This window comes from Haliotis asinina, chromosome 7 (genome assembly GCF_037392515.1).
Source record: "Haliotis asinina isolate JCU_RB_2024 chromosome 7, JCU_Hal_asi_v2, whole genome shotgun sequence".
Classification (NCBI taxonomy): Eukaryota; Metazoa; Mollusca; class Gastropoda; order Lepetellida; family Haliotidae; genus Haliotis; species Haliotis asinina.
This window is the reverse complement of record NC_090286.1, coordinates 6,055,960-6,069,161: the sequence shown is the minus strand read 5'-3', so window position 1 is coordinate 6,069,161 and position 13,202 is coordinate 6,055,960. Positions and strand designations below refer to the sequence as shown.

General features: G+C 41.0%; 1 protein-coding gene across 1 annotated transcript in view; it reads left to right on the top strand.

Annotated features, from left to right (window-relative positions):
- The window catches only part of LOC137290463 (multifunctional protein CAD-like), an 83,161-nt gene extending 70,227 nt beyond the window's left edge, over positions 1-12,934 (top strand). The window contains exons 46-47 of the mRNA XM_067821411.1: positions 8,539-8,633; positions 10,039-12,934. Of these exons, the coding sequence (XP_067677512.1) occupies positions 8,539-8,633; positions 10,039-10,141 (198 nt within the window). The 3' untranslated portion in view covers positions 10,142-12,934. The remainder of the gene's footprint in view (positions 1-8,538; positions 8,634-10,038) is intronic.
- Positions 12,935-13,202: the final 268 nt, after the last annotated feature.

The window sequence follows — 13,202 nt, the reverse complement described above, 5'->3', positions numbered from 1 at the left end:
CGTTTACTAGTCATGGTGAAGGTCTGAGTTCGATTCCCCACATGGGTACAGAGTGTGAAGCCCATTTCTAGTGTTCTCGCTGTGATTCTGCTGGAGCAGTGCTGACAGTGGCACAAAACAATACTCGCTTACTCATTCTCACATAGGTGGCAGAAGGGCATGTTAGTGGTTAAAGCATTTGATCAAACTAATGGCAAAAACCTTGGCTCGGTTACCAATGTAGGTATTGTTGATTAGATAATACTAGCCCATAGATAGAAAACCGAGGTTTTCAAGAGTAATTGCTGACCACGCCTGACTGAACAAGTGACTGTGCTAATCAGCACCCCATATTTCATCAGTTAAAATCTGGGAAACCACTAGATGCTGACTTGTAAATGATGAGTAAATAGAACAGAACCATTAGATGCTAGATGATCATTTCCTTTGAGTGACTGAAGAATTTCAGAGTCCCCAAGGTCGTTAGTTGCCTCTATGTAAACACCAGGTGTCTGAAAGACAGACAGTGTGCGAAATAGTTTCCAAAATTTGCTGGCTCGTCAGGCTTAGCTATGTCTGAAAGTTACTTGCCCACAAAAGAATTCCCTAGTCCAAACATTTAATATAGAAATCAAGCAGAAGATTTCATCAAGGTAAGCTGCGAATATGATGAAGATTTTTATCATGTCATATTCTTACATAATTTAAAAGTGTATTTCATAATTTAGAAGTTCGCAAGGTGGAGACAGTGATATATTTAGAAAATGACTCAATGACTAACCAATCGGGCCAGTAAATCTGCACAGTCATTGGACCTAGGTTTGATCCCCTACATGGGTACAGAGTGTGAAGCCCATGTCTGATGTTCCCTGACGTGATATTGCTGGAATATTGCTGAAAGTGGTCTAAAACCATTCTCACTCAATCCAGATAAGATAATCACTGTTTTAATGTGAAGAGTTAAAGACATTGATGCCAGGTTTGCCTGCACTGAGAGAATGTCTGACACTTCCTTTCAGTGGCCTTGCATGTCTGCTCATGTCAACCCCTTGGCAAGGTATTTGTTACCTGTGTACCATACACGTTTCTGTCTTGTCACTCACCAATGACGTAAACCCATTGTCTTTCCAGTAACTTTTCGGTATCTTTTCCCATCAAAGTGACCTCAAAAGGGTTTTATTCATTCTCTGTTCAAAATCTAGATTTCCATGTACACGTCTTACGTTTGCCATTTCACCAAGGCTTTGTTGTGCAAGTTATGCTTCGGAGTGCAACAACTATCAACTACATTGGCTCCCAATGTTCATATTACCACTTCGTGTAACAAAATCACTTTGAAAACCGTATCAAAACTGGTGTGAAATGAGAGACTGAGACAAGAATCGGCTTTGGTTCACATTATTGTTTTGACATAATGGTAGTTGTTGACACATCGTTTTATCTACACTACATGTGACATTAGAATAGGTTGAATGAATGAGATACCATCTCCTGCAGATGCCAGACTTGTTGTTTCTGCTCCTGCTTATATTACAGTCGAAGACTTCATTACTGTTGTAGGAATAAGCCATGTCCCTCACCATACACAGGTCATACAATCCTGGAAAAGCCTGGACTTTGGGCGCTTTACTTTAAAAAGCGTGGAAAAAAAATTTTACCTTGAAAAGCCTGGTGAAAGACTCAAAAGCCTTGAATTTCAAGTTACAGCTTGAATTGAAGATTGTGTCTGCTAACCCATTCAACACCGTAGGCCAGTAAACCATCTATTCAGTAGTTGCATCAAAATGATATACAATTTTAGGAATCTAACTAATGTTAGCAGAGTTCCAAGGTGTTTAGGTGTTGGGTATTGATGAACATCTTGCTCTGTAGTATTTTTTAATTACCTTTCTAAACTGATATATTTAGCAATTCATGGGGACACTTTCTAGTCAAACAGACTAAAACTGTGCTCAGAAGGTCATTCTCGTATTATGTTCATTAGGTTTACTTATATAATTGCTTGTCTTATTGGTCTTAATTTTGCCCAGAAAAGCCTGGAAAAAAGACAGGAAAAAGCCTTAAATTTTGGTCTTGAAATGCTGTACAAACTCTGCATGTCAACACTGACTCGACTCTAATCCCAGGTATGAAAAACATGGTGATATACAATAGGCCTCCGTAACTTCAATTTTGTGTCTTGTTAATGAAGTATCTGGAAGAAATATTGACATGTATCCATTTTTTTGTGTGTGTGTGTGAGAAAAGGAGCAGTGGGGTAGTCTTAATAAAGAGTCTACTTGTCACGCCAAAGACCCATGTTCAATTCCCCCACAAGGTACATTGTGTGAAGCACATTTCTTGTGTTCCCTGCTGTTATATAGTTGGAAAAGTGACATGAAACTAAATTCATTCACTCACTCACTCACTCACTCACTCACTCACTCATTGAGGGATTTTGTAGAAATAAATAGTATTGAATGAAAAATTGCATCACACTTTGTGAGACTATAAAAGCAAAGGTGCCATTGTCTCTCTGGCCTTTATCTGGCAGTAGGGTAGCTGAGTGTTTAAAGCATTCACTCATCACTCTAAAAGTCTGGGTTTGATTCCCCTATACAATGTATGAAGCCCATTTCTAGTTCTCAACACCACACTATAGCAGGAATATTGCTGAAAGGAGCATAGGACCACACTCACACTGGGTCAATACCAGTTGTTACGTTATGATATGAGGCACAGGGGCCAGTCTACTTCATTGCAATGATATCATGATGATATCATGAATGGGATACCGCTTTACGATCAGGAGAAAACACGCCTCCAAGGATTTGGTAGATCATATAAAAACGGAGAGGGAGGATTTTCCTGACCCCAATGGATTTATATTATCTACCAAAACCGAGAAGTGTTTTCCCTAACATATATACCATCAATGATCGATAATTACAATGTAGATGATCATTTAATGAAGCTACATAGCAATAACTGAAGTGCAAGTAAAATTTAATGACCGTAACTATAAATAGATAGTTCAACCCCACTTCCTTCGTCGGCCTGTTGGCCGTGTGGTAGAGCGTCTCCCGTCACAGCTGAGAGTTGCCATTCCAGTTTTTCTAGCGAAAACATTTGCACTCTGTGCTTAAACATGTACGATATTTTACAACTGATTTCAAACACTTATAGATCATTTGAATGTTGATGTTCGTACAGGGTTAGAAAAAGACAATTACAAAACATATAACATGGGAAGAGGTCTTACTAGCAAAACAAAAACCTCAACTGCGGTTATTGTGGGAAAACGAGAGATGACCTAATATGTAGTGAGAAGCACACTTCAGGTTTATATACCAGAAGCAGCAGCATGCAGCTTATTCTGTGACAGCATGTCATGAAGCTTGTATGAAGCAATGATATATATTTATAGCAAAGGTCTGTTTGCTGAGCATGCTTGTCAAAGATGGCCGTACAAATACCATACAATTTAATTAATTCATGCAAACTTGGCTCACTTGCACAAAGAAATCTTAGCACAACAATGTAACTCATTCTCCAGTATAGGTTAAAAAAGCTGCAGTGCTGACATCGCTTTGTACAAGTGAGCCCAGGTTTTCTTTTCAGAAAGAAGTAAGATTTATGGACGTCAACTTCTATATTGTGAATAACATCATTTTTCAGCGCGTATGCTTGCTCCTTCCTTTTTTCTCATCACTCCATTTCTAAATGCCCTTCTAAGATTTGGTTTTCTTTTGTTTGTCATTTTAACCGATGACTTAATTTTGTCAATGTAAGCAGACGTCAGTGTCTGTGGTAGTAGTCAAATCATTTCAAGAGACTTTTTAACTTCAAATGAGTATATACAGGCATTATGAAAGTCAGTCAATGAAATTTCATAGTAAAATACAAAAGTTTGCTTGAAGAAATATCTACTCTTTGTTCAGATGGGTGGAGATAAGTTGCAAAATATAGGTTAACATTTTCATGACCTAATGGAAGGTAAAAAAAGATAGTTGAGCTTGCAGAGTAGGTGGGATTGATTGTATGTGTTGAGAGAAAGGCAGCATGTGACATATGACAATCTGGTATCAACACTTATGTGGAGGTGTATTCATTCGATGAAGATCCAACTGGTATGAAATCATATGCATGTGAAACAGAACTATCATATAGTGACTATCTTGAGACAGCTAGGCATGTGGTGGACGTAATAGAATATTTAATCAGTGTGGGTAGACGGAAGTTGTGTGGAATGTCTTGCAATGAATGAAATACTTGTTTTCAAGTACACATCTTTTAAAAACTAATATTTGTAGATCCTGTTGTGTAGTCATGTGTCTGAAAATGTGATCCTTGTTACTTATTTCTCACAGTATGGTGGCAAAAGTAGGGGATTCGACTCTGTAGATAATTAGATTATGCAGTCTTCAAAAGCATGATTTTTGTTTGTCAGGAATTTTTCCAGGTCCCCCGGACATAACTGTTCTTCTGTTGTAAAGTATTCATTTGTGCAAATTGAATGATGTTAGTCATGAACACACAGAGCTATCTGTTTTCAGTTTTCTTGGGGGATGGGGAAATCGGTCATATTTCTGATGTTGTGTTAGTGTAAACAATTAAAATGATATTAGGTCATAAATGATTACACTTTTGATCTTTTCCATGAAATGTTTTCTGATTTTCCTTTGAAGTCTGTCACGCCGAAGACTTCAGTTCGAATCCCCACATGGGTGTAATGTATAAAGCCCACTTCTGTTGTCCCCTGCGATATGTAGATATTGCTGGAGTTTTAGTTGGTAAGACTCAACTCACTAACTGGTTCATGCTAATCTGGAAGGGAAGGTGTGGATGTTTTACAACTTTTATCAGTTTTTGAAATAAACCAAAAACCCAGTCAGTCATCCAGGCAAGTAACCTCAAAATGTTACCAGCCCTCAATGGATTTGTTCAGGCAAGTTCTGGTGAATTTACCATCACAAGTGGTACATGCAATATTTTTACCAGTTCATCGGGCTGGCTAGATGTAAATTTAGACTGTCCGTAAAAAATCTAGCCTGTCTCGTGTGGGATGGCCTTATTTCATTCAGTGGTTTTATGAAACCTACATAAACCATGACGATGATGCTGACAAGTCTTGATATGGACCAGGCATATAATCATACTCCCTCACTTGCTCAGCTTGTCAGAATAAGGTAACGACATGTCCAAAATAATGACCAGTTACTGGGAGTTGCAACAAATACACTAGGAGGCAAATGTGCTGTTTCCTGAATGTAACGAATATGAATACTTATATTCATGAATGCTTATTAGTTGATATCAAAGCAATATACATAACAGGAAATCCCTTTTGATTACTTGCATCAGTTTAAATGACATTTTATGTAAATAAAAAATGTCAATTACAGCTATATGACAGTGTCGTAAAGGCCATGGCACAGTTATATTTGGGCAAGATTGCATTTTGCATATCTAGATTAGCAACAAACTAGTTTCAACTAAAAACTCTTAATATATTCATAAATGTTTGATTGTAGTGAACATGAACAATGAATTGAATTCCTGCAGCAGTACACTTTAATTCACTCAATACACAAGTGAATTGTAACAGGACTAGAGTCTGATGGGTTCACTCTTGTCAGTTGAAAAGCACAGATGTGGGCATGCCAAGAAATGTAATTCTCGGTCAGCTATGATTCAAACCCATGGACATAGATTTCTTGGATGTTCAGGGGTGGTGGGGTAGCCTCATAGCTTTAGCTTGTCACGTGGAAGACTCATGTTTAATTTCCCACATGAGTACAATATGTAAGACCCATGTCTGGTGTCCCTTGCCGTGATATTGCTGTAAGACCAAACTCACTCACTCACATGAATGCCCAGGGGGTGAGGATGTTTGAAGGCTTAGCCTATTTGAAATCTTTCATTCTTTCTGTCAATGAAGGTAGAAATAAAACTGTTTCTAGATGTGGTTGGTACTGAAGTATGTGAGTCAGATATTGTCCAGTGTTATCAAGAGATGGTGCAGGAGACTGCCTACACACACATCGTTGAGACAACTCAATAGATTTCATGTCTGCTCATCTGTGACTAATATGAACACTGGGTGTGAAGAAGCCACAATCAAATGAGGTCAAATTTAATTCAATTTCGTGTTCATGTGACAAAAAAAGAAGTCTCACAAGAGCTTAAATGTGTCTAGATTTAGAACTATAATTCAGATATAATTGATTGGCTGTATGATTTTGGTTGAAAGGTTGTATGAATGCCCTCAAGTACCTCATGACCTAGTCTAGCCCTGGCTAGCTGTTGAAATGTGGGAATTCTTGTTTTGACTTAGTTTTTGTTTCACGACCTTTGCACTATTGTCAAGATTTTCAGAGATTATTTCCTATTTCCACTTTCAGTTGCAGACTATCCTATATTTGCTCTGGTTATGATTTGTGGTTAGACTAATGCTTAGCATCTGAATATATCATTTTGATTGTAACAAATATACCCATTTAAATAGAAAAGGAGCCCCAGGGAGATGTGGGATTCTGGTTCCTGAACCTAATGAAATCTAGACTTCCCTCATTTAGGGTTTTATCACTGCAGGGAGGGGTAGGTTGTAGCCAGGTGTAGACTGCAGGGAGGGCTAGGTTGTAGCCATGTGTAGGCTGCAGGGAGGGGTAGGTTGTAGCCAGGTGTAGGCTGCAGGGAGGGCTAGGTTGTAGCCAGGTGTAGGCTGTAGGGAGGGGTAGGTTGTAGCCAGGTGTAGGCTGCAGGGAGGGGTAGGTTGTAGCTAGGTGTAGGCTGTAGGGAGGGGTAGGTTGTAGCCATGTGTAGGCTGCAGGGAGGGGTAGGTTGTAGCCAAGTGTAGGCTGCAGGGAGGGCTAGATTGTAGCCAGGTGTAGGCTGTAGGGAGGGGTAGGCTGTAGCCAGGTGTAGGCTGTAGGGAGGGGTAGGTTGTAGCCAGGTGTAGGCTGCAGCGAGGGGTAGGTTGTAGCCAGGTGTAGGCTGTAGGGAGGGGTAGGCTGTAGCCAGGTGTAGGCTGTAGGGAGGGCTAGGTTGTAGCCAGGTGTAGGCTGCAGGGAGGGGTAGACTGTAGGGAGGGGTAGGCTGTATGGAGGGGTCGGCTGCAAGGGGGGTTAGGCTCCAGGAAGGGGTAGGCTGCAGGGAGGGGTAGACTGTAGGGAGGGGTAGGCTGCAGGGAGGGGTAGGCTGCAGAGAGGGGTAGACTGTAGGGAGGGGTAAGCTGTATGGAGGGGTCGGCTGCAAGGGGGGTTAGGCTGCAGGGAGGGTTAGGCTGCAGGGAGGGTTAGGATGCAGGGAGGGTTAGGATGCAGGGAGGGGTCGGCTGCAGGGAGGGTTAGGATGCAGGAATGGATAGGCTGCAGAGAGGGTTAGGATGCAGGGAGGGGTCGGCTGCAGGGAGGGGTAGGTTTGAGAGAGGGTGAGGCTGCAGGGAGGGTTAGGCTGCAGGGAGGGCTAGGCTTTAGGGAAACTAATGTACTTCAGGGACTGTGAGACAGACTAATCTGTGGTTTGTCAATAGCATAAACATGGCCCTGAAATTTACCAATGGTAAACATCTTTGACAGGTTTTCCTTTCATGTAAAGTAGAGATGTATCTCAAAACTTCAACACGGTTATAAAACCAAATTCACTTACTCAATAAATGCTGTAAGCAGATTTTTGTGGAGCATTTATATTGCGAATTGAATGGGTACTTCAATTTACTGGGCGCTGTATTTCAATAAGTGTTGTGCTGAGGACATTGTCAGCTTGGAGCTAAGCAATGCTTAGGAGACTACTTAAGCTATCACTGGTCCAGTGGACTATCACAAATAACTAATGCTAGCACAAGTTTATTTACCTTGACGTGGACATGGGGTAGTCATTTTATTGTGTGATGAAAAAAATATATAGTAATCAGAAACTTGTAGTCACTGCCTGAAATGAGAATGTATAGATGTGTTATCACCAATGTCCCAGTGATGTCACAGAAGTCCATGTCATGTAACCAATGTCCCAGTGATGTCACAGAAGTCCATGTCATGTAACCAATGTCCCAGTGATGTCACAGAAGTCCATGTCATGTAACCAGTGTCCCAGTGATGTCACAGAAGTCCATGTCATGTAACCAATGTCCCAGTGATGTCACAGAAGTCCATGTCATGTAACTAATGTCCCAGTGATGTTAAGAATAGACCTTCAGCCACACATGCTTGCCATAAAAGGCGACAATGCTTGTTGTAAGAGGCGACTAATGGGATCGGGTGGTCAGGCTCACTGACTTGGTTGACACATGTCATTGGTTCCCAATTGTGCAGATCGATGCTCATGTTGTTGGTCACTGGATTGTCTGGTCCAGACTCGATTATTTACAGACCGCCGCCATATAGCTGGAATATGAACCAATGTCCCAGTGATGTCACACAAGTCCATGGGATGTAACCAATGTCCCAGTGATGTCACACAAGTCCATGTGATATAACTAATATCTTAGTTATGTCAAGAGATATCAACATGATGTCACAGATGTCTCAGTAATTTAGATTGTATGTGTGGGATTAAGATGGGAATCCTGTTATGTTTCAGGCCTGTGGACAGTTCATCGTAACCCCAGAAGTGATGACAAAAGCCAAGAAGAAGATGGTCGTGATGCATCCCCTTCCTCGGGTGTTCGAGATCAGGTACGTTAAGGGGAGACAATCATAATGTGATCAGCATCTCAGTTGATGAGATGATGTGACATGGAATGTGACTAGTCTAGATATACCTGGTAACACAGGTGTGACAGGTGGTGTGACAGCTGAATTCTGTCAACTGGAAATACATTCTGGATGAGCATGTTGCAACCTCAGATATTGACAAGCTGAACAGTGGAAATTCTGGACTGACATCTTCTTTCCCAAGTGTCTGTGATGGTGGATCTGCTGGTTGATAGAGGATCTGTATTTATTGTATTGGGTTGTCAGGCTCATTGACTTTGTTGACTCCTGTCATCATATTCCACTTGGGTAAACCGCTGTTCATGACGTTAAACACTGGATTGTCTGGTCCAAACTCAATTATTTACAGACCATCACCACATGTCTGAAATATTGCCGAGCGTGGCATACAAACACAAACAAATAAACAACAGTGTTAACTTCCTCCTAGGGTGGTCAGCTGGATGTTTCTTCATATTACTGTCAGTGGTTTTTACCTTGAGTGACATGAAAGAATGGGGTGCTGTCTTGAGCAGTGTGTTCAAAAGCAAGGACATACTGATCTCTGGGGACGGTATCTAGATCCCGGATGCTCTCAATGCACCACGATACAGTCTGACTGCACTCAGTGCCCTGTGAATATTGACGTCAGTACCTCAACTCCATCATGGCCTTGTCCCTGTTATTAATGCACTAAAATACTATAATTAGTTTAACATCAAATTGTTTCATGCATGTGTTTATGGCTCAGCTATCATATGCTGCACTTATGACCTTCAGGGAAAGTAGATCAGCCAGTCACGCTTGGAGGAAGTTGCGCTGGGTCTGTATCGTGATGTGCTTGCTGCATAGCGGAAACATAGATGTAGTATGCTAATTGGGGAATAGATGTTAGTTTGGCAATGCACTGAAGTAAAATTGCCGCAAGTCTGCCCCGTCGATAAGTATCACATCAGATACATCTAAAACACCAGATTTTTGTCAAAATGCAACACATGTACACGTGATCCATGCCTGAATCTATGGTTGTGGGGGCCAGTTGGGTAGCCTTGTGGTTTATGCATTTGCTTGTCATGCCAAAGACCTGGGTTCTATTCTCCCCATGGGCAGATGAGAGTAATGCCCAATTCCGGTGTCCCCTGCCATGAAATTGCTAGAAATTTACTTAAAAGAATGTAAAACCAAACCAACTCTCTCCAGCCCAGATCATGACTTGGTTTGTCTCCACATCAGATTCAGTCAGTGTGAAAATAGTCCTGTATGGAACTTGCTTCAAGCCTGTCTCCCACATCAAGCTGACATGTCTTTTTAACTGTATTACTGTAAAAGTGTTAAAGAAAACTCGCTCACTAATCTTGTCTGTCATATTTGCCAATTTGTGTTACAGCTCCAGCTTCGACTCAGATCCCCGGGCTGCATACTTCCGCCAGGCCGAGAACGGCATGTATGTTCGCATGTCCTTGTTGGCCCTTGTCTTGGGGAAATGCTGACCTCAGACCACAGTCTACATTCAGATGGTAACTGGACAACCAATCACATGTTCAGACAGATATATGACAACCGAACACATATTTAGATGCTCCACAGACCACAGCCTACATTCAGATGGACATTGGACAACCAATCACTCATTCAAACAGACCTTGGATATGCTCTCACATATGGAGACATATCTTTGATAACTCATCAACACAGAGCATGGACAACCATTTACATATTCAGAAGTCCCTTGGAAGACCATGCACACATTGAAAGAAAGCTTGAACAACCATTCACATACCCAGACAGACTATGGACAACAATTCACATATTCAGACAGACTATGGACAACAATTCACATATTCAGACAGACCTCAGACAACCATTCACACATGGAGACAGACCTCAGACAACCATTCACATATTCAGACAGACCTCAGACAATTCACTTATTCATATGGACATGCACACATTCAGCACACTGGAGGGACTGTGGATAACCATTCACACATAGAGACAGACCTCGGACAACCATTCACACATAGAGACAGACCTCGGACAACCATTCACACCTAGAGACACCTCAGACAACCATTCACACATAGAGACAGACCTCGGACAACCATTCACACATAAAGACAGACCTCGGACAACCATTCACACATAAAGACAGACCTCGGACAACCATTCACACATAAAGACAGACCTCATACAACCATTCACACCTAGAGACACCTCAGACAACCATTCACACATAGAGACAGACCTCGGACAACCATTCACACATAAAGACAGACCTTGGACAACCATTCACACATAAAGACAGACCTCGGACAACCATTCACACCTAGAGACACCTCAGACAACCATTCACACATAGAGACAGACCTCGGACAACCATTCACACATAAAGACAGACCTCGGACAACCATTCACACATAAAGACAGACCTCGGACAACCATTCACACATAGAGACAGACATCAGACAACCATTCACATAGAGACAGACTGACAACCATGCGCTCACTGGAGAGACCTTGGACTACCATCAACATTGATGGACATGTTTGGTTGTGGCTGAAACTATTTTTTGGAATGAAATACATCAGAACATATATAACTTGATTTTTCTGATAATCCTATTCTACTGAAAGCCAGATCTTTTTGCAGGACGTTATACATGGAAGCCATTGCACCTTTTCCAATGCCTTTAACATCTGTAGGCTTAGGGTATGCAGGGTCTCTGTAAGCTTAGCGTGTATTCTATCATGAAGTGACTGCTGGACGTGTTTACATGTTTGATTATGGCCCCAATAGGATTGTGTCTGTCTATATGCCAGTTTTTCATGTGCTTAATGTATATAATTTCTTGAAACAGGCTCACAAAGCGTTTCAGTCATAACTCGCAGAATGTCTCAATCATAGCTCACTGAGTGTTTCAATCATATCTCAAGGAAAGTCTCAATCTTACTCTGAGGAAAGTCTCGATCATAGCTCACCAAGTGTTTCAATCATATTCTCACCATGCATCTCGCACAGCTCACTGAGTGTCTCACATGGCTCACCAAGCTTCTCACGAATGTCTCACACATCTCAGTAAAGGTTATATCTCTCACCCATGTCCATCAGTGTCACTGCATGTGCCATTCTTCACAGCAATTTCAGAATCTCAAGAATATCTTGGAGTATACATCGGAATGCAAGTAGAAGCCATATCTGTATATTAGTGAGGCATGACTGGTGTTAATTGGAACGTCATTGTTTGATGTGTGTTTTGTTCCTTTCCTACAGCTACAACACATAAATAACAGTGATAAGTATTCAAAGCTTCAAAATGTTCCACGCATTATCATGTAAAACTTGTGCTTGTGTATGTATACTTCTCAAAACAAGTTAAGGGACACCCACAATTGGTAGAAATTGTTTGCAGCCATGAGAGATTATCAAAAGTAAATCAGGTGTTCTGTAACTTCTTTTGAGGAGTATATATATATATATACTTTTGATGTGGCACCTTGTCCACTGACAAATTAGGAGGTGAATAATGTTTTGTTAAGATATCAGGTGTATCCTTACTTCACTCTGTTGGTATATTAACTGAGAAATGTATTTGGTATTGGATATAATTTGAAAACCCCACATCATGCTCATTAAACTTGCTTTATCCCTTTGATGCTGATTTCCAGGCAGGGTAACAACAGGCAACTTTGAGTAGCATCTTTTAGGCGAGATAGGTTGCATCTGTTAACTCTAGGTTCATGAACATCATGGTTGCCTATTCATTTTCAGGTGTGTTTTCAGAAATCAAAATGTTTTTTGTTGCGTAGAATCATCATTAATTTCTCCGTTAAGAACTTTCATATATGTAAACAAGATATGTGATTGCCAGGAGACATGGATGTTTATTCAGATGCAACCTCTTGTATTAACAGAGCTGTCTCAAGTTTGTTTTTCGGACCATTGTAACGCTTGTTTGATGAACTAGAACTCTACAAGTAACTGTATTTAGTGTGCTGGAAGAACAAATCAACTTTAAGACCCATGTTATATGGTGGATTGAAATTAAAGAAAACAGTTTTTGATTGTGATGTATTTGATCAGCACATCATCGGTAAGTCTTAGGCTTGTGTTAGCACTGTTTCGATGACTGTTTCCTGCCCAGCAAAGTTTTATGATGTTTGTAACTTTGGGGCCAAGATCAGATTTCAAGTGTATGAATATTTTGTCAGCAGTTTGTTAAATGTGTGTTGTTGAACTGAATGAAACGGATACACTTCACAAAGATAATGAAACATGAAAAATGGATACCTGTCGTGTCTTATGTACGTAAAGTGTCTTGAAGCTGCCCCACTGAGGATTAGTTTGATGTTATACATCTGTGTATCTGTGTGGAACATAACCACCCACATGAATATGCTACTACCTGACAGTATGTTTACTTGGCCGTACAGTGACTGTGGGTGAGTGAGTCAGGGTCAGACTCATCAGCTCTCTGACCACCCTGAGCCATGGAATTCACAGTCATGTCACAAGCAACCTGTGCTGGTCATGAAGAGGTTAGATGTGGACTG